Source organism: Medicago sativa, chromosome 4, assembly GCF_051527215.1.
Source record: "Medicago sativa cultivar Bolivia chromosome 4, Bolivia_mono, whole genome shotgun sequence".
NCBI classification, from domain to species: domain Eukaryota; kingdom Viridiplantae; phylum Streptophyta; class Magnoliopsida; order Fabales; family Fabaceae; genus Medicago; species Medicago sativa.
In genome coordinates this window covers 60,714,859-60,740,120 of record NC_140752.1, presented here as the reverse complement: position 1 = coordinate 60,740,120, position 25,262 = coordinate 60,714,859, and the positions used below count along the sequence as shown (strand labels likewise).

Here is a 25,262-nt window from a genome sequence, read left to right as displayed (position 1 = left end):
TATGATAAAAACATTTGCACTATCATATGTCTATATGTAGACGATCTACTCATATTTGGGTCAAACATTCCTGCCATAAATTCTGTGAAATCACTGTTGAGTAACAACTTTGATATGAAGGACCTAGGAGAAGCTGATGTAATTCTTGGCATCAAGATTACTAGATCAGATAAAGGAATTTCCTTGGATCAGTCTCATTATATTGAGAAGATATTAAGGAAATACAACTACATTGATTGTAAACCTGCAAGCACACCTTATGATCCAAGCGTAAAACTTTTTAAGAACACTGGAGATGGTGTTAGACAAACTGAATATGCGAGCATCATTGGCAGTCTCAGATATGCCACTGATTGTACTAGACCCGACATTGCCTATGTCGTGGGACTCTTATGCAGATTTACAAGTCGGCCAAGCAAGGAGCATTGGCATGCTATTGAGAGAGTCATGAGATACCTGAAAGGGACTATGACATTAGGACTGCATTATCAAAAATATCCTGCTGTACTTGAAGGGTACAGTGATGCAGATTGGAACACCTTGTCGGATGATTCCAAAGCGACCAGCGGCTATATATTTAGCATAGCTGGAGGAGCTGTTTCTTGGAAGTCTAAGAAGCAGACCATTCTGGCTCAGTCCACAATGGAATCTGAGATGATAGCACTAGCTACTGCTAGTGAAGAAGCAAGTTGGCTAAGATCCTTGCTAGCTGAAATCCCTTTATGGGAGAAACCGTTACCAGCTGTGTTAATTCATTGTGATAGTACCGCGGCTATTGCAAAGATTAAGAATCGTTATTACAATGGTAAGAGACGACAGATAAGGCGAAAACACAGCACGATTAGAGAGTGTATCTCTAATGGAGCGGTTAGAGTTGATTTTGTACGTACGAATGAAAACTTAGCTGATCCTTTGACGAAAGGACTTAATAGAGAGAAAGTCCGAGAAACATCCAGTAGGATGGAACTAATGTCTATAGCCCACTAAATGATGGTAACCCGACCTATATGACTGGAGATCCCAAGATTTAGGTTCAATGGGTAAAAACAAGTCATGAAGTGGTAGAACATGCTATGAGAGAAAGAATATAGAAAGCATGATCCTGCAGCGAAAGAAGGATGAGTTAATGGTAACTCTTAATGAGATCTATACTCTAATTGAGTGGGGTACACAGCTACAGGAGTACCCTTGATAGACTCACCTATACGAATGTGGAACTTAGGCCGGTCCTATGGAATTTTGAGGCAGAATTTCTAGAGCATTCGTTAAAACCGGGATACACGTGCAGGGCCTTAAAACGCACGGGCTTTTAGAATACACCTATGAAAAGGTTTGTGTGTGGATTCTATGTCTGAGATAGAGTTCAATGCTGTAAGCAACTCTTGTTAAATCAGAATACCTTCCACTATGCAAAGGTTCAAGTTGTTAACAACACCTTTGTATATTAGCAAATCTTATGGAAACGTTTTACGTTATTTCTCGAAACCATTTTGAAGTCAAGTGGGGGATTGTTGGAACACTAGTTAAAGTCTAGTGAAAAAAATTGGAAAGAAAGAAAACACTATGAGAAACTAGTGTGTGGGTATGTGACTTAAAAATGTCCCACATTGGAGAGTCACCCCAACTAGTAAGTGTTTATATAAGGGTGGGGTGACCTCCAAGGGTGTGCCCTTGGGGTACCCATTTTTGTGAACTGGTGAACGCTTACAAAATACATATATCACACGCGCGACGACGACGCCGCCGTCCGTCCGACCGGCCGGGCCGGGCTTGGGCTTGGGTCGTGGGTTGGAAAATTGATATATTTTTTTGTCACTTGAAAATGTTAAATTAATTAATTAATTTTTCATTATACAAAAGCGTTCGCGTAACAAATTAATGTGTTACATTTCGACCCGATCCAAACCAGTATCCAGAAACTTCCGGATATTTCCAATTAAAGAAAACGCGTTTGCATTGCTTAAGGATTAAGCAAACTTAATCCCCAAGTCACGCGTAAAACGCGTTTGCTTAAGGATTAAGCAAACTTAATCCCCAAGTAATTCTCGCGAACTCTGCCTATAAAAGGAGAGCTCCCCCCACTCATTCTTCACACCAAAATCTCACAGTTGATGCTTCCTGTGCGATTTTCTCTCTTCTTCCTTCGATTTTAAATCGTTCTTCTTCTTCTACTCCTTTCTGTCCCATCGGTTTCGAATAGAGCGGCTACGTACCGTATCGAGTGGCTTCGATCATACGATTGAACCATACTTTGAGGTGTAATTCTCGAGCGACTATATACTGTGCAGTATATACTCGTAACAGTGATCTGGGCTGTTTTATCCTGGAGACGGCGTGGTTGATAGTCTACCTTGCACAAACTAGGGTAGTGCCGCGAAACGTCTTAAAGAAAGCGACCTGGTCGTGACTCACCCAGTAATTTCGTTCGGTATAATTTTTAAATCGAAAAACAACAAAAAGTGTTATTTGTAGTAAGACCATCGAAGATACTATGCATGCTATTTTTACTTTCCCCCATAAGTTACAACTGACACCTTGGTTTTTAACATCATAAGTTGTTGTCCTTTTACATAGATTTTAAAGAGGTCGTGTATAAGAATGTTATGTCTTATAGGTCTATGGGTCGATATTGTGTTTAAAAGAATTGGTTTTGCAATCTAAAAAGGATTAACGACACAACACATCTTATTGTTAGATTGCCTTCTATTCTTATATAAATTATCCGCTTCTAATAAAAAATCAACTTTTTTTATTTTTATTTTAAAAAAATCTTCCTTGTTCTATTTTTACCTTTAACTTGTTCAAACACATATTGTCCATAATTACATCATAAAAACATTCACTTTTTTAAAAAAGAAAAAAGAAAACTATTCACTGTCAAAACACGTACTACAGGAGTACAAGAATATCAAAATGAGACACACAGGAAAAAGAGTAAAAACCGTAAAATTTAAGAGTAATGATATTTTGACATCCATTTGATGACAACTTTGTTGACAACCTTGTTTTTCTCACTTCTTATTGGTCAAAAACAATGGAGAGAGAAAAAAGAAGAGAGAGGATAACAACATCGTGTGAGTATGAGAGAGAAAGTTGTCCAAAAATTGTCAAAAAGTGGTTGTCAAAATATCATTTCTCAAAATTTAATGGAGCCATAAGAAAGTACTACAAAAGGAACAAATTTTTATAAGAAAAAAGTGTAATTGTTATTAGTAGTGATGACGTAACTACAGAAACCCTACAAGGACAATATAGGGTTCCTATACTTGCGGCATGTAGCATCAGCTGGAGCATTGTAAACCCCAAATATAAAGCTGAAAATCCATAAATATCCATTCCAGTACCAGGCTCTGTCTCTGTGGGTCACCTCAGTGTGTGCGACCATTGAATTGGCCAAGGCTTCTTATCAGTGCTTGTCCCTCTCAACCTTTTCTTTTAGGTTAAATAATAATATCATGCATAGAGACTATAGTAACTCTCAAATTAGCAATTCTTAAATATTACTCTTTCTTTTGCTTGTACTAATAAAACTGTGATGTCTAATGTCCATATATAGATCACATATATTATTTTTTCTTCAAAAAAAAAATATATTATTTATTAAATGAACCTAAAAAGTCAACTTTTGCTTATAATAGTGACTGAAGAAAGTAAATCAATAAGTATTATCATATCTCATTTGTTACAATATTGAGATATACTATCTTACAACTTTGTCTGCGAGTTTACTTTGTCTGCGAGTTTGAAAGGGAAGAAAGAGGAGGGTTTTGAAAGAAAAAAAAATTGAGGAAGAGACAAATGGAAAAAATAAAGAATATTAGAAGGGGACAGTTCTGAGGGTTAATTTTGAGGGTTATAATACAAAACCCTCTTTATTTGAGTAAACTTAAAAATTGTATATTGAAAGAAGAGGGTTTTTGGAGATTTTGGAGGATTGACATAAATTATTTAAATTTAATCTATGTTGTTATAAGAATTAATATATGTCCCTGTGAACTTAACTCAGTTGGTAAGGACAATGCATAATATATGTAAGGTCCGGGGTTCGAACTTTGAACCCTACCAAAAAAATAAAATAAGCATTAATATATCATTCTCTAAAATTTTACTCTTCAATTTTTTTGTTGAAAGAGTTTTCAATTTTCCTAATATTTTCCACCCTACATAGCCTCTCTTCCCCCCTCCCCTCCAAACTCTCAAACAAAGCATAAGTATAATATAAGATTTTTTCTTTACTTACATCACAAAATTGATGGATAAGAATGATAAATAACATTTAAAATATTGAAATTGTCCTCATATTTTTCTCGAATATTTGGTCTAGTTGAAATGTTAGCTTCTCAATCAGAAGAGATATCCATATCTTCTCGTAAGCTTAATTCAGTTGGTAGAAACAATACTTAATATATACTCCCTCCGTCCCGGAATATCTGACCCATTTTCTAAAAAAAAGTGTCCCAAAATAACTGAGTTATTTCAATTTTCAATACAATTTTCATCATTCCCAATACAATATAACTCTAATTAATACTACTTTCATCATTCACAATACAATATATTCAACTTTCCTCTTTATTTATACATTTTTCTTAATCTGTGTGAAAAACCAAACTGACTCAGATAAAACGGCACGGAGGGAGTATAAGGTTTAGAGTTCAAACCTTAGTCATCACCAAAAAATAAAGAAGAAATATTCATATTTAATTTCGGACACATTTTTAATAAGAACCATTAAAACTAAAAAAGTCATTGTTCTCATAATTTCTCTTACCTATCTCGTAATTACAAAAGAAAAAAAAATAAATTAACCCTTGTGTTTTTTTTCTTAAATTTGACATATTTTTAGAATTTGTTATTTAAGATTTTTTTTTATTTCTTTTTGAATAGGTCATTTAAGTATCCAAATATATACGCTATGGATATGGTCATTTTTTTTTCAATTTTCGTTGAACTCCATTAAAAAAGAACATATGGTTGTTACATACCGACATGTATTTAACGTTGTTGAAGTGACAACTCCAAATCAACTTATAATATTAAATGTTTCTTGAAAAAAAAATTAATTTGTTTTCATATTGATCCTTCAATATATTTTCATGTTATGGCCATTTAAGTGCCAAATAGTTTTTTAGGTTTTTCTTCCTCTTTTCATAAAGAAAGAAACCAGAAAATCCCTAAATACAAAAACCAATCTATAATTTTTATTTTATACAAAAATATTTAAAATAAATATTTCAAATTGAATTTATTAAGAGTATTCCAAACCCATTTCAAAGTTTATAGTAAATTGACTTGGTAAAATAATGAGTAATATTTAAAATACTTTGTAAAATAATGAGTAATATTTAAAATATATTGAGTAATATTTAAAATAGATTGAGTGAGAAATGTATTTATATTTAATGTCCAACATACTTCGAATAGAATTACGTCAAGTGAAGAAAATCTATAGAAGACATAAACTTTTCGTCCTAATTATAAAAAGAAAAAGACAAAAATATTCTTATGAAAAATTGTGAGAGGTTAAAATACCTATTAATATTAAAAGATTTTTCTTAAAGAATAAATACGTAAAATTTATAAATTTTACTTACAAATTGAGACCAAAATAATCTCCAATTTTTTATTTTATTTTATAAGTCCATAAACCATGTTAAAAATTAATGGAACAATTTTTTATTTTTGAAAAGAATGGAAAGAATTTAATATACTCTAAAAATTAAGAATATAAATTTATAAATTCTAAATATTTTTTTTTGAAGAACATAAATTCTAAATATTATCATCACGAAAAAATTCTAAATAATATTAATTTTTTATATATTTCAAAAATTAAATAGAACAAACCGCCAATTTAACCCCTAAATTATCACAGCCTCTCCAATTTAGTTCATAAATTATATAATTTTATAAGTAATCCTGAATTATATGTAATTCGTCAATTTAATCATTAAAGTTTACAAGAATCTAACAATTTGGGATAAAAGTTTATATGTTTAAAGACTATCGTATATTTACGTAAGTTAGGGATAAAATTGAAATGTGAGCGATAATTTTGATAATAAACTAATAGTTTATTCAATTGAATAAAATATAAACGTCAAAAAAAAAATTGAATAAAATATAGAGCTAGAGTTTAAAGACCTTTTTTTTTTAATTTTTTTTTTGACAATAGAGTTAAAAAAAAAACTAAATCAAAGATTTTTGATCTCTTTTTTTTTTCTTTTCAACAGACTCTCACTAACCTTGTCATCTCTCCTCTCTTTGGCCACCTTGGCTTTTCTATATTCACGCCACTGCCACTCTATGCCCTCGATGTGATTACCTGTCCCTTCATGAAGATAGAAAGAGTGAAAACACTCAACAACTTAAGCACTTGAACCTTTGCCATCAATATGCTTCACTCCATAAACAGGCCCTGTCGTGACAAGTATTTTGGGTAGCCTAAAAAAGAAAATATATTAGTATAAGTTAAAAACTAAAGAAACAAGGATATGCATCTTTGTCATCATGTTTTATTTGACTAATCATGTGAGTTTTTCCTTTTCATTTTTTTTATTATCGTAATTATATTAATTATGTTATCCTAACCCACTGTTTTGGATGATATTAACTGAATTTGTGAGAATGTTGTGTACCTATCTCTTTAGTTTTTTCAACTAGTGGTTCAAATTCAGTGGGATCAAGCCACAATGATTGGTGCAAATGTAAGTGGAGTAGCATATAAATATAGTAAGTTTTTAAAAAAGTTGATGCTTGCTTAATTAGTGATTAATCAATTGAGTTTTTTAAAAACCCTACTTTAATTTCTTTGACCACATTGAAGTACATATAATAAAACGTGTACATGCAAATGCATGCACACGTGTAATAATAAAATAAAATCAATAATTTGAAAACAAAAAAAATCGTATCAAAGAAAGAGGTGAGATTCTTATGTACAGCTAGCGAATACGGTCTTCATAATTCATATATATGCACTTGTTTATGAAAGTGAGAACATGGAAATGAAATTTCACAAAGAAGGTATATATTGATGATTTATCAGTCACATTTGACCATTCATTTGCTTAATGACGTGAAATCATGAATATATATAAAGAAATGGGGCCTCCCTAAGATGGAACATGTTCTGTTTGTCAAGTTGCTAGATAGGTGCAATCACATTTCTAATCACACCTCAATTACTAAAGTGTGTTTCAAAAGAATTACTCCCTCCGTCCCAGTATAATTGACCTACTTTGGTTTTTCACACAGATTAAGAAAAGTGTATAAATAAAGGGGAAAGTGAAATATATTGTATTGGGAATGATAAAAGTAGTATTATTTAGTGTTATATTGTATTGGGAATGATAAAAGTTGTATTGAAAATTGAAATGAGTCAGTTATTTTGGGACACTTTTTTTTAGAAAATGGGTCAGTTATTCCGGGACGGAGGGAGTACGTGATTATATAGGAATATTGAATTACTCCTATAATAGCATGCGTTGTGTTTGGAAATGTTATGGCCCCTCTTGATGCTTAAATATTATTGCTTTGCTATTTTCAGCATCATGATTCATGGAGAGAGTAAAAAATGACCATATTTTATGTTTCATAAAAAAATATTGGTCAAATACATTATGGAGTTTTTAAGTTTAACGTTTGTATTATATTAGTCGTTGTTGTTTTTTTACTTTGAAGTTGGTCTTTTATGTTAGTAAAAGTGTGCACATAGTCCTTTAAGTCATAAAATATATGCACCATTACCCTCTTTCCATCACACTCAGTTAAAAAATGATTTTGTGGTTGTTTATTGTTAAGTTGGTAGATCTAAATTCACCTCTTTCAAAACTAGGGTTTATAGATGTATTATTTAGTCATAGTTTGGAAAAAAATCACTTAATAACTTGATTTATAATCATGTAGATGAAATATTTATCTCTAAAATTAGGATTGAATTGACAAACAAGAAGAAGAAAATGTATATAAGAAATTATGTTTGGTGTCATAAATACTTTTTGAACCTTCTACCTCAATGGTAAATGATCATGGAAACACTTTTCAACAAAGTGTGTGAAAAAAGTGTTCATATTTATTACAAAAAGTAATTAAAGGACTATCTTGTTCACTTTTATTAACATAAATGGCCATTTAAAACTGAAAAAACTAAAAGGATTAATTAGATATTAAACTTAAAGTACCCTAAGATATATTGCCAAAAATATATCATCAATTAACAAGTTTAAAAAACATCGAGTCAGCCCTAATTTTTTAGAGAAGCTTCACCTTCTAGCTAATTTCAATCTTCTTCATCCATGTAAGAGATGTGATTTCGAGTTATTCTTTAGGATCAGAATCGTTGTTTTTCTTTGTTGTTTCCTTTCTTTTCTTTGTCGTTATTTCATCTTTGAGTATAGTTTTGTTAACCGTCTTAGTGTAGCGCGTTGTTTGGTTTTCTACCTTGTTCCGGTGTTCGTTTGGTTTAGATTGATAGATCAACTTTGTTATATATTCAATTAATTGGGCGTCGATGTTACATACCTAAATGCATGAATATTTCAGTCACATTTTATCATTTTTCTAAACATTTTATTATTTTATGCTATTAAGATGTTGTGACTTTATTGACAAATTCATTTTAGTGATGTTGCATTCATGTTATTTTTTCATGTATTTACGAATTTGAATGAAAGTAGTCAAGAACGAGAACTTGATCCGTGAAATAAAAAATAGACGCTTTCTGTTATGTACCTGTTGCTTTTCCTTTTCTCTTTCTTCTTTTAATGATGAACATGAAAAATGTTCCTTTCACTAGAAAGAAGGTTTTGGTGTCGGTATAAGTTTTTGATCCCCATAATACATATTTCACTCGTATCTAATAATTTACACATCTGTCATTCTTAAGATTATACCATTCAATCACTATTATAAGTAGAAATCAATATTTTAGATTAATTTAATTAATGATATATATAATCTTTATCATAGATTACATACATAATTTAATTAATGAATTTAAAATGTTAATTTTTGTTTATAATAGTGACCGGAGAATGTATCTTTTTTGAGCGACCAGCCTCAAGCTTTATTGTAAAAAGTTGCAATTGTCATCGTAAACTAATATCTCAGTCCATTTTTGTGATGATAAAACGAAAACTAATTGGGTCCCTTGATGGATAAAACAATTCGTACATACATTTATTTATGGGTAAAGTATGTCACGAGCATATGATGAATGCCTTAATGTATATCGATGAGAAAAATAAACGGATATTTTATTTACTCGTTAATTAATACATCATCTGGTCACTATTAAAAATAAAAGTATATTTTTTTAGGTTAATTCAATAAATGATGTATGTGATTATTATATAGACTGCGTACATCAATGGAAAAGAGTGCCCAATCTTGCGGCTAGTGGACAAAATTAAGTTACTTTCTTTCTCGTGGTTGAAGGAAAAATTTGTTCAATTTTCCCTCAATTACCATGGATGGTGGCTTAATCCCCTAGCAGTTTTGGGTTATGGTTAACTGTTACTTTCTTTCAGCTTAGTTTTGTTTTTGCTGTTTTCGTTTCCCTTTTGTAATTATTGTTTTAGACTGTTTGTTTTGTTCCTTGGCACGCCTTGTGCTAGGAATGACTCTTTGATTTGGTAATATATTCCATTTTAACCTTTTCAAAAAAAAACAAAAAAAAAATAGACTGCGTACATCATTTATTGAAGGAATCTAAAAAATTAATTTTTATTTATAATAGCGACCGAATGATGTAGTCGTAGATACAAATATGGATATTTAATGATACTCATGTCAACGGATATTCATACATGTTATTTAACTAAGTAAATTACATAAATATTCTTATTTAAATATAAAAGACCTTTTAACTTTGTTAAAAAAAACACAATTTTTGACAGAAGTTGATGAACTTTTTTTCTTTTTAGAAATAAAATGTATGTATATTATGGTAAAAAGGAAAAGTGAATGTGATGAAGTTTTGTTGTTAAATCTTAGGTAATTATATATAAAAAAAAAATTAACAACAATCATTTAAAAAAATGTTATGTATGGATATCTAAAATCCAAAAATCATATGGGCATTTTGGAAAAAGCAAAGGGCACGCGAGAATGACATAGGGTGAAAAAAAGTAATAGTCTTAAAACAACACACATTAGGCCCAACTAATTCAAATTGAGTGCTCGTTTGCTTAAGCGTCAAAGGGCATAAACAACGAGTTTGGACATTTTGATCGTGAATTTACCAGTAAAATAGATGTTTGGCGTTCAACCTTTTAAACACGAGTTGGTGAATTCAGTAAATGATAAAAGTGATGAAACTCTCGTTGTTTATATTCTTTTTAATTATTTAAGATTATAAGAGTTAATATCCGTTGACACCCGATATCAAACTTCGAATATATGAAGGATATTGGCCCAAGTCCGAGATTGAGAATAATACGAGCCCAACTGATGATCCGAACCCAATATTATGAGTGGTAAAACCACTTTTGTCGCAAGATACATGTTCATGATGCATGTAAGACAATTGTATTTCTCATGTAATTCCAAGTGCAAAGGAAACATTTGCATGCATTGACAAGTTGAGATGCATGAAATATAAGTTGCACACTTGGTGTATTGCATGAAAGACAAATAACTTGTTGCATGTAAGGAACCATGGTTTGCCTCTCCTATAAATACCAAGCTCATTTGCACCATTTTATTCAACCCATCTAGTAGTAACACAACAATAAAAACTAGAGCTTGTTTTGTGCTCCAAAAAAAGAACTAGAGCTTGTTTTTTCAGAGAAGAACTAGAACTTGTTGAGAGTGAGAGAAAAAAAATACAGAGATGAAATATAGTTTCTCATGTGAGGTTTCTCCTATTGTTAATATTCTTCTATTTTAAGATAGACAATAATTTATCTCTCCTTGTATTTCGTGAGAGGTCATGTAATTTTTCTCACTTAGTGAAAATTCTCTACCAGCCTCGAAGTTTTTCCCCTTATTTATTGAGGGGTTTCTATGTAAATATTGTGTTTTCAATTCCTCTTTTTCTTATCTATTATTTTAGTTGTGTGACTATCCTTTGTTACTTCGATACCCAACAATGGTATCACAACCATTGGTTTCTGGTTTTGCTGCAATAAACTGTTAAGGTGTCATATTCATGAGAAAATTTTTAGTATGCTTTGTGGTTGTAGCATAGTTTAATCTTTCATATCATGAAATAGCTCTTATTATTCTGGTCTAGTTGAGAAAAAAAATAATATTTGGTGCAAAACCATGACAACGAAATTTGAGATAGAGAAGTTCAATGGGAGAAATTTTTTCCTTGTGGAAATTCAAGATAAGGGCAGTTTTGAGAAAAGATAATTGCCTAGACGTGATAGAATGCAAACCTATGGATACAACTGATGAAAAGTGGAAAGAAAATTGATGGAAATATTGTTGCCAATTTGCACTTTGCAATAGGGGGTTCATTATTGTCAAGAATTGCTGGAAAAAAAAAAGACAACAAAATGATATATGAGACACTCTAGTAAAATTGAACGAGGTCAAATCAATTTACAACTGAATATTCTTATAAATAAGGATCAACACTCTTCGAATGAGTAAATCCATGACAACAACATATCATGTCAACACCCTAAATACGTTATTTTTCCAACTTACAACTTCAAATTTCAGAATAGTGAAAGTGAGCGAGTTAAACTTATACTTTAGTTTTTATCAGATTCGTATGATCAACGCATCATCAGCATTATAAATGATAATGTGGTTGATCCCTTCATTTTGATGATGCCGCTGGTGCAAATCTTGAAGATGAATCCAAATGCAAGAATAAGTAAGAAATGTCAGAGAGTTCAAAGCAAGTAGACTTCGGTGATGACAAGAGGCGGATCAACAAATTGAGGTTGCGGTGGGAGTCAAAACGATAGTAGGTCAAAATCTCGAAGAAGGAAGAATCTCAAATGATAATATTGTGACATGAAAAGACATTTAAAGGAGTGGTGGAATAATATTAAGGATGGAGAAAAGAATTATGAAGTTTCAACACCTAAAGGATGCATTGGAAACACTTTAGATGATGGTGAAATCTTGTATAGCGAAGCAACAATTAGTTCTAAAGGCAGAAGACGTCTCAACGATATTTGGATAATGGATTCAGGTGTAACATGGCAATTGGCACATGAATCCACATCGAGAGTGATTTTTCTCTTCTTAGCCAATCTCATAAGGAATTGTGTACACATAAAATGACTATGCTATATAAATTATTGGAGTCCTCACTATCGCATTAAAGATGCATGATGATATTGTTTGCAAAATACATGGGGTAAGTCATGTAAATGGGTTCAAGAAGAACTTATTCTCCTTAGGGAAATTGGGCGACCTCGAGTGCAAGATCCATAGTGAAAATGGAATCTTGAAACTAGTGAATAGCGATTTTGTGGTGACGAAAGCAGAAAATATCACAAGTAATTTATACATGCTTTCAAGAGGTAAATTTCATAATCTTCTCCAACAAGAAACTTCTTCACCAGAATCTACTCCAACAAGAGTAAGACCATTGGTGGATATTATATATATATATATATATATATATATATATATATATATATATATATATATATATATATATATATGAAACTTGCAACATGGCCAAACATGAGCCTGCAAACTATGAAGTGACGTCAAAACCTAAATTGTGTGCCAAAGGCAATGGAGGAAAAGAACTAACACTAAAAAAAAATCTTTGATGGGCATAAGAAAGATCTTCGAGCATGGTACATAAGAATTGATCGACATTCCATCAATCGAGGATTCGAGTAGAGCAAGATTTGAGCTACTACGAACTATGCTTGGAGTTACCCAAATTTGCAGCAAGGAGGAGTGTTGAAAAATGCTACAAATTTCTAGACTATTCTAGTTTCTGGATTAATATTCCAGTAAGACTACACTTAGTAGATATTTCTAGAATAATGGAAAATACATAAGTGTAGAAACTTCTTCCTAGAACTCTCTAGAGAACATATAGTCAACATATCAAGCCTATAAATAGGCTATTTGCTATCCATTTTAGAGCAAGCCACAAGCTAGCTATCTTCTAACACTACAAAGTGTACTTCTTTTATTCAATTTAATCTAATTCAAATTCTCTGTAAATTCCATTTTTACTACTTCAACTATTTCTATTAAACTAACCCTTACTAATACTATCCATTTCTAAAATACTAACAGGATGCATAAGCATTGTTTCATTTTACAACATTTAGTATGATTGAGTTAAAAAAAATTGTATGATCAAAATTTCACATGATTAAATAGTGTCTATCTATTTCTTATTAAGTAAAAGGGTCATATTAAACATTGTGAATATCTATATAAAAGTGAGAAACAGATTAAAAAAAATGCATAATTAGAATAAATGACAAGTGACATGAAATTTCAACATTTGAGTGAACTTTGCTTTAAGTTTGACTATCAATTAGACCGGCTATAATATATGGAAGGGGAGAATTCTTGATAGCTCAAAATCCTTCTATATACATATTTTGTATACACACCTTAAGTTTAATAACAAAGAAAAGACATAAACATATTTATATTGTCAACAGATATTGAAATTCATAGTCATAGGGTATCTTTTCAACAATGGTTGATGCCTTGACATTACCACCATGACCCCTAAAGCATTCAACCATTGATTTCCTTAGAGTCCCTGAAGTAGGTAACTGGTTGCACACCCATTCCACTAGTGAATCAATATCCACAGCAAAATCAAGCATGTTTCTTAGGAGAAGTTCTGGAAACCCTATCCTTTTGTTGCTAGTAGCCAGAATTGAAGCTTGAAGATAGTCTAGCTTTGATTTCTCTAGTTCAGCTGTCACACCATCGCCTGTGTATATCCTCACCTGAATACAATGCAAATTGATTATACATTTTCTTACACCTTTGTACAATTTTGTCCTTAACAAAATTGAGGCTAAAAATAAATTGTATAAGCAAAAACTCCAAAATATTAGCTTCAAATTAAAATCAATTCTAAAAACAAAATCAATTACTCCATCCGTTCCTTTTTAAGTGTCCTTTTAGAATTTTAACACAAAAATAGCGAAGTATAGTTTTGCACACTTTTTTCCTATTATACCCTCATTTTAATCCACTAATAATTTCATATTTTTTTGCACATACTTTATCTTTCTAATAAATTTAATATGTAACAAACAATTGTTGGTTACTACTCTCTTCCTCCAACAGATTCCTATTTTTTTTGTGCGCTTTATCTTTCTCTCATAACAAACAATTTTCAATTTTTAAATATTATGCATATCTCTTGAAATTTTTAACAAGTACTACTATGTTATTCATAGGATTTTAACTTTTCATGGAACTATTATCATAGGTAACAAAATTTTGTTTAAAATTGAAGATAACAAGAAACAAATTTTGTTTTAAAACAAAACAAACAAACTTTTCTTTAAAAAAAACAAACTTTAGTTTTCCAAATATATAGCATTAATTAGTTTTATTGAAAAATATTAGAATAATTGACAAAGGGTATAATTGACAAATCATACCCTTAAAATACCAGAACGATAGTTAAATAGGAACGAAAAATTCACCCTAAAAAGACACTTAAAAAGGAACGGAGGGAGTATATTTATGTTTGAAAAAAGTAAAAAATCTCGGTGATAACTCATCGATCAAAAGCTGATGTTAGCTTTGAGAAATTCACGTTGAAATCATATTAAAGACGCCTTGTGAGAATGATAAAACCAATATGTAACCTAACACAATTTATATTCGAAAACATTTAAACATATCAAATTCAATTCTATATAATCAATTTTTCTCTATCAAAGTGAAACCGAACACACAATATCAGATTCAATTCTATATAATCAATTTTTCTCTCTCAAAGTGAAACCAAACACACAATTATAGCTAGCCTTTAAATGTTGTGCAATTAATCAATTCAATCTCTATCAAAGTGAAACCGAACACACAATATCAGATTCAATTCTATATAATCAATTTTTCTCTCTCAAAGTGAAACCAAACACACAATTATAGCTAGCCTTTAAATGTTGTGCAATTAATCAATTCAAAACATTTAACATTTTTCATTGCATAACTTATGCAAGGGCCGGGGTTCGAACCCCGGACACTCCACTTCTTCACATTTAAATTAAATGTGTGATTAAATTAAATGTGTGAGCTCCAACCACTATGCTACTAGATCAATATATATATGGAAATGCTACTATAGTCTATAAGGAGCAATGTGAATAGAATAAGCAAACTGTGGTATAATGTGTATGTTTGGGTGTGTGAGGAGGTGAACTTACAGCTGGAGAAGAACGAGTTCCACTACAAAGAGCAAATGTGACATTTGGATCCACAAATTCAAGCCCATAAAGTTCACGTACAACTGATTCTTTCTCTTCCCACTCCCCCTTCCTTTGTGCCTAAAGCATGCCATATTGTTTTACATATTTAATTACAAAAAATAACAAGATTATGGATAGCATCTAAATGAAAAATAAGTAGAAACTTGCTTTACCTCTTTCATATTAGAAGCATCTCTTTTCCTTAAAATAAAATGCTCTATTGCTTGAGCATTTATTATGTTGCCTCCTATGTTGAGGGTTGCCTACACAATAGCAATTCAATTCAACATTAAAGGGCCATTGCCATTCTGTTTTATGATTTTTCTAAAGAAGAAAAACTTTATTAATTGAAATAATTTTTAAATTTTTTTAATTAAAAGATTTTTATATTTTTATAATATTATTTGTTTCTTCTGTAAGTTAGAAAATTAAATTATAAATGTACCGAATAAAGAAAATTAAATGTACCGAATAAAGAAAATTTAATTTTTGTTTTATAAACAACCACCCTCTTAAAATAATTTATAGTAATAATGTAAAATTTAACCAAACATCTTTTTTTCGAAAGTACTTGAAAATAAAGCTTAATCCTTATATTAAAAAAAAGTTATTTCAAAGAATAAATCTAGAAAACTTGAAACAAACGCTACTAAAACTTATTAAATTTCTATGCTATGATAACTGTATTCTTCTTTTGAGTTACGACACTTGTCATTATATCATGGAAGAGCCTGAGACGCTAGAATGAGTACAGGTAACATCTATATCAAGACAATATTTTTAAGGTACCTTGTTAATCAATCCAATTAACTTTTCTGAGGTGGATGGCACACCATATTGAATGAATCCCTATAACAAAAATATACATTAATCATTGATCCATGTCCTATAATTCTTTCTTATTCATCCATTTGGTTATAATATTGAAATTTTAAATAAAGATTTGTACAAGAAATATCTACCATACATGCATGATACAAGCATTGTACAAGTTGATCCAAAATGCTAATTTCTGTTGATTTGTAAGGCCTTTCAAATCAACTGTCTGAAGATTGCTCATCAAAATCCTGTAAGCCACAAGAAACATATTAAAATCCAGTGAAACTTGCAAATTTCGCAACATTTGGTCTTGTCAATAGAAATTTAGAATTATACTATGTATGAAGGTTTTAAATAAAGGCCTGCGACCACAATCTAGGCCGCTACATAATAGTTTTTCAATTGAGGTTGCGTCGGTCATATTTGACCGCAATTTTCTGCAATATCAAATATCGCACTGCGACCACAATTTAAATTCCTGATATGTACATTATTCATGTCATACCTTAACTTTCTTAGTAATGGAATAGACGAAGGGCTTGATATAAACTTTGGATCCATAGAACTTGAAGTGAACATAACCAGATTCTTGTAAGGACCAATATCCCTAGGAATGGACTCTTCTGAATCAAAGATACCATATGGATCTTGCTGCCTTGATTCCTTGTGCAACATAAGACTTGGTTTCTGGGTCGATCCCAGATCGACCCGGAAGCTTCTTGAGCTTAAAGAAGAATGCAATGATCTTGAAACAGGTCCTGATTTTTCCAATTCCATTGCTCTTGATGTTCTGAGTAGTCTAACATATATGAAATTCAAACACTTCATGATGCTTTCAGATAACTTGTTTGGTTGCCACTTTAGGTCATTCTCTTCTGATAGAAGTGGATCAAGCAGTGACCTAGTTGGAAGATCCAAGTGCATGTCTAGATTACGTTCCCTCAGCTGAAAATAGTACAGTGATTGGTTGCAAATATTAGGTCCCAAATATTCGTTTTGTTACAATCACTTAAAATCAAGTTACTAAGTCATCGAGTCGTCCAATTTTTAAAATCAAGTCTATGTGGTACAGAGGTCTAAGTTGCGACTAACTTCGGTCGGTCTAGCTAGAAACACGATCCACATAGGCTATAGACATTAGAAATTGGAAGACTCAATGATAAAGAAACATATATAATAAGATGGATGCTAAAGGGACATAGTTCGCGCAACTAAAATACCAAAGGTCAAAATTGCACAATTATGATTTATGATATCTAGGGACTAAAATTTCAAAGCGAACTAATTTTCATTTTGATTAAGTAAAAGAAACATACATACACGAATAAATTGGGAAATTCGTCCTGCATACCTTAGGTGATGGATGGCGCGGGTCACGCATAGGCGAGGGAGGCTTCACTGCTCCATTTTTCCTAGTAACTCTTTCATGAAATTTAACATCCTCCTGAAAACTATTTTCTTTCTGCTCAACAGAATTTTTAGAAAATCCTGTTTTTTCATTGAGACTAAAGTCATTGAGATTATAATCACCCTTGATAGCTTTACTTATGAAATGCAATGCCTTTGTTTCAAATGCCATCCTTTCATGAACATTACTACTGCTTCTTTGAACAGAACTAGGATTTGTAATTGTTGAAGTTGATAAGTGATTGTTAGCATTGCTCATCAAATTCCCTTGGTTCCAAATTTTTGACTTAGATTCCTTGGTGATTTCTTGTTCATGTTTCAAACCAGTTTGAAGAGTGCTAATTTGGGATTCAAGTTTTGCTATCTCATTCTCAACCATGACTAGCTCTGCTAACAATTCTCTCATCTGCACAAATTGCATAACAAATAATCAAATTTTACATCAAGCAATTTTTTTTTATTGGTAAATAGACGAAATGACATACCATTACAAACTCGCACACACAAGTGGAGGTGCCAGGGTTTGAACCCCGGTCATGACTTCCAACCTAACAGTATCGGCTTTTTTGCCAGTTGAACTAGGACTTGTGGACAAGCAAATACTAGTTTATTGCAACAGTGTTACCACTTTGTATAATTGTATTTTTACCAGTAATGATTTGAAGGACCTAACTCCTAAGTGATGAGGAAACGTTGAAACTCCATGTTGGGGTGTTTCTAAAAGTCTTCTTACATGCATGTATGGTACATATGCAATATAAATTGAACCCATATCCCTATAACATTATATTACCTTGCCAATATGAAGTTTTGAATAAAAAGTGACTAACACTAAAATATTTAGCTAGGGAAAGAAAATAATAAAGTAAAGGAAAAATATATATGAGGTGAACATTGTATTACCTTAGAAGGAAGAAAATTGGGAATAGATACAGCTGAACCGTTTGGCCTATTATTTACCATATCCAATATTTCATGAACCTTTTCTTCTTGGTCCAACAACCTTTGAAGCATAGTGACCTGTTTATTACATTAACAAGTCATATAGTTTTCGGAAGTTCTTTAAAGTTGAGTCTTAATGCTAAATGCCATTGAATTTTTTGGCATATAGCATAACTCCCCTATATATTTATAGGAATAATATATAAGTTTTCCTATTTAATGATATATGCCATTGAGGGGCATGGTTCTCATTCACTATTATTGTCCTCTCCCTTAGCAAAAATAGCAAACTTATAGTTCCAAAGTTTGGACTAATTAGTATAGCTATACATTGATATGATCATGAACTCAGTCATAGCTTTTTGGAAAGGAGAGTGACACTTTTTTATTACCATCTTAATACATTACTATAAAAGTAAAAGATACTTCATCATATTTATTTACTCTTGAAGTAACATGATCCCTCTCCTCTATATATGTCACTCTAACTCAAGTGAGTTATTCTGCTTAATATAGCTCATTATAAATATTATAAATATAAATATTGAATTTCAATAATTTAACTGTTGATGGTTGTCAATTGTCATATTATATTAATGATCAAACACATAAAATTGTAGATAAATCAAAATTTTACTAATATTTTTAAAAACTTATCATACGTTCATTTGGAATTATTTAGTGAAGTATCAAAATAGTTTTAAAATTTTATGTAAATTTGTTGAACTGATCTACTTAATAAACCTTTTGATTTGATGGTTAGATTGATGAAATTAAACTCGTATGGTAATTAATTATTAGAAATTTTCCAATAAAAAATATATATAAATACGTAGCTTGGATCCAAATACCTCTTTTTCAAGTTCCTCTTTCTTTTGCAGCCCGTTAATTTTCTTTTTCCTCTGCAGACAAAAAGAAAAAGACAAGGGAAAAAGTATTTTATAAAAGAGCACTTATTAGTAGACAGAAATTGTAAAGGTTTCTACAACAACAATATTGCAATCCTCGATGGAACAATTCTTAATCAGACTAACGTAAGAAAAAAAAAACATTGCAATCACAATTCCAGTCATGCCAACCACATTTTACTGCAATATTAAGTGTCACATTGTAACCAAAAACTACAACCGCAATTTAAAACCATGATGCATAATAGTATACTAGTAGCTTCTCACAAACATGGTAAAATGTAACAATAAAATGACAAATTGATACATAATCATAGATGTCAACTAAATTAAGAATGACAATATAGTACTTACAATATCAATGTGAGAGGGAGAGATAAGTGATGAGAAATGATCTAGTTGAGTATGATCCATGGAAGACCCAAACATGAAACGCTTAGAATTAGAAACAATGTTAAAACAACATGGAGGGCTAAGAGGTTCTTCTTCATCTTCATAATGTTGGTTAGAAGATGATGACACAAGCTTGGTGCCAAAGAAAGAGAAGTTATGTGTTGAAGTTGAGAGGGACTTTTCAGGAATATTAATATTGAAAATTTGTTGATGAAGTTGGTTTTGATTGTATTGAGATAAAAACCGTCTTTGTTGTGGTTGTGAGTGCTGGTAGGAGTGGGACATCATGTATCTCACAGAAGTGAAGGTGGTCTTTTTCAGTTTTTGGTCTTTTGGAGTAGCTTGCAATCTTGGTTTTGTTTTGTGTGGTTATATATATATGTTCTAAGTTCTAAGTTTCTTTTTCATTAATTACATAACTTTAAGTAAAGTGCATGCATAGCATTTTTTTAATTAATTTTAATTTTTGTTTGGTTGGATCATAATGTAAAAGGTTGGCTACAATTTTCAAACAGATTAACAAGTAACGTACGAGTTATTATCAAATGAAAGTGAAAGTATATGATAGATAGAGACGCAAGTGAAACTACTAAAAAAAGAGACGCAAGTGAAAATAATGCATACATGAATGATAAAATTCTCAAAATATGAGTTCCCTATTTGATGGGAATTTAACATCTATATGTACTTTTAACATGGATAGTGTGATATCTTATCAAGAGAGAGAAATAACACATGAGTATTTTAGATCAAGTGAAGTTTGAATTAGGGCTGACAAAATGAATGAATTTGATGGATTTCGATTGAATTCAGTTGATGAATCAAAACAATCTATTAATCCTTTTACAATCCACTAATATGTTTTCTAAGAAAAAATAAAATTAATCTGTTAAACATAAAAACCATCAATTGCAATCAAATTGGCCTAGAAATGATGAACCTATTTGGGTTGTTCTAATGGTATTAGCTTGGGACCTGGGAGGGAGTGTTCTCCTCCTCGAGGTCTCAGGTTCGATTCTCTCCAGTATCAATTTAAGTGGGCTAATTTAAATTTTTTTAAAAAAAATTGATAACAAAAAATTTCATCTGATCTCATATATAAAAAAAAAAAATATATCACATACCCTTTAAGAAAAACAAGTAATTTCATCTATATTTCTCAGGGTAATATAAAAGGTAACCGCATTATCTAAAATACCCTCATGAGAACTTGTTCCATAAATATTAAAAGGGTTACATGAAAATAAAATTTAATTTAATAAAGGGTACTTTAAGAATGTTGGCTTAAATGTGATAGCCTTTTGTTGAATTTTGTTTGTATTTGAAACCACAAAACATGATTTATTTTGTTGCTTATATTCAAGACTGAAGAGAATATATGAGAACAATCTATCCTAAAATATTTGTTCAAGAGTGCATATAATATATCAATTAAAGCAAACTCAAGAAGAAAGAAAACACCACCTGGTGTTTACGATCTGATTAATCGATGTAAGACACAACACATGTAAGTTACGGGTGGAGATTCTCTCCTGTTAAATTGTTGTCCAGTGGAATATGGGCCATTTTTTTTCTTTTTTCTTTTCATTGCAGGCATTTATGATTATTAAAAGGTTAATCAAATGTTCAAATCTACACTGCACAGTCTCCAGTGAAATTCTCAGAAGAAAGGATCCAAGTCCGTAAGTTACCTCAGAGCGAAGACCACTTGGTGCTTACGATTGGTTCATTAACGTAATGCATAAAGTATGTCTAGTACCACTATCTCACATCAAGCACAAATAGAGTTGGTACTTGAAGTTCTCGCCATATGTCATGAGAGCAACTCTTGCATGGACACAACATTAAATAAAATCTTTTTGGGCACACAAACACAAATGATAAAAGTTAAAAGAGAAATGATATTAAGTGATGTGACTAAATTATTTCTCTTTTGATTTATTTCAATTGTAAGTATGTCCCCAAATATTTTTGCTTTGGGGTTGTGTCCAACTTTGTATTTCTCATGTAATGAAGCACAAAATGGATTAGGTACCTAAAGTTGTCACTTAGTGGTACCATCCTACCGTGTAGCAATTGCGAGTAAAGAAGTCTCACATCATTTAGAAAAGGAGAGGTTGAACACTTTATAAGTGAGAGGATCTATAAACTCATTATCATAAGGTTTTGAGTAAAAGTGTGGTGTCTCTATCACTTGTGTGGTTGCTCTGAGCTCAATATGGTGGACGATCCCTAAGGTTTCCCTTGTAACTTAATAGTGGCACCAGAGCTGAGGTTCGACAAAGAGTTTGGTCAGACTCCTTGTGTCAAAAGTCTTCCTGACAACGGTGAGACAGTGTGTTTCGTTGGCGCCTGTGACAACAGCAGTGCAAGAAAGTGTGTGGGGTTGAAAAAACTTCTGCTTCAGGGATGATCATGATGAATTAATGGACTCACACTCGAGGGGAAGATCATTGTGTAGCAAGTGCAAGTAAAGAAGCTCCATGTCGCTTATAAAAGTGGAGGTTGAGAACTTTATGAGTGAGAGGACCCATAAACCAATTGCCTCAAGGTTTTAGGTAAACTGTGGCGTTTCTCTCACTTGTAGTTGCTCTGAGTCCAATGTGGTGAACGATCCGCTGGACTCCCTTATGACAACACATCCAAGAGAGAGAGAGAGAGACATATGAATTTTTTATTTATTTTTTGGTCAGACAGCTTAGTGACTAGAATTCTCTTTTTTCAAGGAGAATAAGTGGGGTGTTCGGGGTTCGAACCCCGGCCCCTGCATATAACAATGCATGTCCCTGTCAGCTGAGCTATGCTCACAGGAACAAGACATATGAAAAATTTAAATAGTGATTTTGAGATCACATTTTTTATTAATTTTTTATTTATAGAAATTACAATTGAGAGGATCTATTTTCTCCTTACGTACATCCTTGGTATGTACGGTTATAAATCTCATTTTTATGACACAGCTAGAGAAATAACTTTATTTTTAGGAAAATAACAAAAGAACTCCATTTATATATGAGGTAAGTAAGTGCCCATGCTCCCTAATTATGTGGTTTACTCTCCCATCCCATTTGGACCATGCTATGCTAACTCTACATGCATTGGCTTCAACATGTTGAAGGCAATGAAGCAAACCTTGCCAAAACGATCATAGTCACACTGATCTATCCTTTTGTATACAACATTGATAAATTATTAATTAGCTAACCAAACTTTTTTTGAAGAAGCTAAATTAGCCCACCCAAATTGACACCGAAGAGAATCGAACCTGAGACCTCGAGGAGGAGCACACTCCCAGATTCCAAGTCAATACCACCAGACCAACCCAAGTGGGTTTTAGCTGACCAAACATGCATATAAAATTATGTTTCTAGCTTTTTATAAAGTAAATTAAAAAAAAGAAAATCTATCCAAGTACAATTATCATGTGATGAGAAATAAATACATCCATCGATCTGTATATCATTCATGTTAACTGTAAAAATTAATATCATCTTCTCTCTCAGCTGATTATTGTGAAGATTGGCCAATTAATGGTCTATCCCAGGCCCGGGGTCTAGTAATGAATATTTTTCAAGTACATTTATATACATAAAATAGAGCCCATAGGTTGTTACCATTTATAAAGGTTGTGTTAATGTTAACATGTTTCTGGAGAACCTACTTCCAGTTTTGATGCAACAACTCAATTAAGTAGTGTTATTAGATGAATACTAATGCTCTTTTTAGCTGGAATTTTATCCATCTGTTTAGGTAAAATTATATTTTCAATCTTTAAAATTTGATTGTTTTTACTGTTGGTCGTTTACAATTATTTCCTTTCCGAATTAGTCATTTATGTTACGTTTTGTTTCTACTATCGGTCCTACTCATAGATCTATCTCACCTTAAACGACGGCCAGTAAAATTGGAAGCATCTTTTCATTAGGTTTTATGTTCACCGCTGCAAGAATATGTTCTTGTTGTGTAGTAAGTGTGATTGTTTTTACGGTTGGTCGTTTACAATTTTTTCCTTTCCGAATTAGTCATTTATGATACGTTTTGTTTTTACTATCAGTCCTACTCCTAGATCTATTTCACCTTAAACGACGGCCAGTAAAATTGGAAGCATCTTTTCATTAGGTTCTATGTGCACTGCTGCAAGAATATGTTCTTGTTGTGTAGTAAGTGTGAGTTAAAAGTTACATTGCTTAGAAAAGTGGAGATTGAACGTTTTATAATTGAAGAACTCATTAACCTAATATTTTAAAGTTTTGAGCTAAAGTCCGGCTTCTAACTCACTGGTGTGGTTGCTCTGAGAGAATTTTTTCAAGTTGGATCCACTAAAGCTTTGTTTGGTAAAAAAAAAAAGAGCATGATTAATAAATTAGCTTATGACTGATTAATGTAGTTTATAGTTGATAGTTCATGGTTGATAATTGATAACTGATGAATGTGTGAAGATGATGATGACGATGAAAACGGGAAGTAAGGAAGAAGATGAAGAAAGAGTAAAAAGATTAAGTGTTAGTGCTGCACTATTAGATATAGCAAACATGCATCATCTAATAGCTGTATTTTCGAAGGAAAAAAATCAAACGGTTAAAATAAAAAAGAATTAATGAAGTCTTTGGCGGACCAACATTGTAGATGGTTCATCTTAGACTTTGAGGTTAAATATTAACGAAAATGGACCAATCTGATTGACGAAAGTAATGTTAAGGGACCGCCGAAATGTAACAACAATTAATTAAGAAACCAAAATGAAAACGCTAAATATGTTAAGAGACCAAATATCCAATTTAGCCTTGAAAAAATTGGCGGTTCAACTATCTGATAAATATAAAATGTCATTTAGGGCATTCTTAATTCATAATCAATTTTTTGTGTGTGGATAAAAAAATGACAAAGCCATTAAAAATTCACACAAGTGAAGGAGTCGGGGTTTGAAAAATTCACACAAGTGAAGGAGTCGGGGTTTGAACCTCGATCATGGCGTTCAGTCTAGCAATTTTGACATTTTTCCACTTGAGCTATAACTTATGGACATTCATAATAAAATTTAAATAAATTAATATCTAAGATATTTATAATTTAGTCATTTAAATTTATTGTATATTTTATATATTATTATTAAATTAAATTTTACTCTTCAAAATTTTATTTTAAAGTTATTTTCATTTCATTTTATACTGTATACAAAATTAAACATAACAATAAAATATATTCAACGCATATATGAAAATTAAACGTAAAAACACTTTTTCTTTTGCTTAAAAAGTAACAAGTCCCCGTGACCTTAACTCAGTTGGTAAGGACAATGCATAATATATGAAAAAAAAAAAAAAGTAACAACCTTAGAAGTTCATCGTTTTTTCCTTATCTTTAGATACAAATTCTGATCTTTCATTTCCCTACATTTAAAAGATAATTATTT

The 25,262-nt window shown here is 31.5% G+C and overlaps 1 protein-coding gene across 1 annotated transcript; it reads right to left on the bottom strand.

The window, feature by feature from the left end:
* Positions 1-13,388: 13,388 nt before the first annotated feature.
* On the bottom strand, positions 13,389-20,187 carry LOC146930364 (electron transporter, putative (Protein of unknown function, DUF547)). Its single transcript, XM_085701908.1, has 10 exons — positions 19,811-20,187; positions 19,400-19,450; positions 18,510-18,626; positions 17,551-18,012; positions 16,705-17,144; positions 16,348-16,447; positions 16,170-16,229; positions 15,554-15,643; positions 15,339-15,458; positions 13,389-13,901 (listed from the first exon to the last, which is right to left on the bottom strand). Exons 1-10 carry the CDS (start codon positions 20,135-20,137, stop codon positions 13,590-13,592), a joined length of 2,079 nt encoding a protein of 692 aa, XP_085558034.1. The 5' UTR covers positions 20,138-20,187; the 3' UTR covers positions 13,389-13,589.
* Between the last annotated feature and the right edge of the window lie 5,075 nt (positions 20,188-25,262).

Excerpts from the sequence above, each read along its gene's own strand:
- LOC146930364 (XM_085701908.1), bottom strand. The coding sequence starts at position 20,137 with ATGATGTCCCACTCCTACCAGCACTCACAACCACAACAAAGACGGTTT. Across the intron at positions 17,145-17,550 it reads CGCGCCATCCATCACCTAAG|CTGAGGGAACGTAATCTAGA; the intron begins GTATGCAGGACG and ends TACTATTTTCAG. Across the intron at positions 15,459-15,553 it reads ATGCTTCTAATATGAAAGAG|GCACAAAGGAAGGGGGAGTG; the intron begins GTAAAGCAAGTT and ends GGCATGCTTTAG.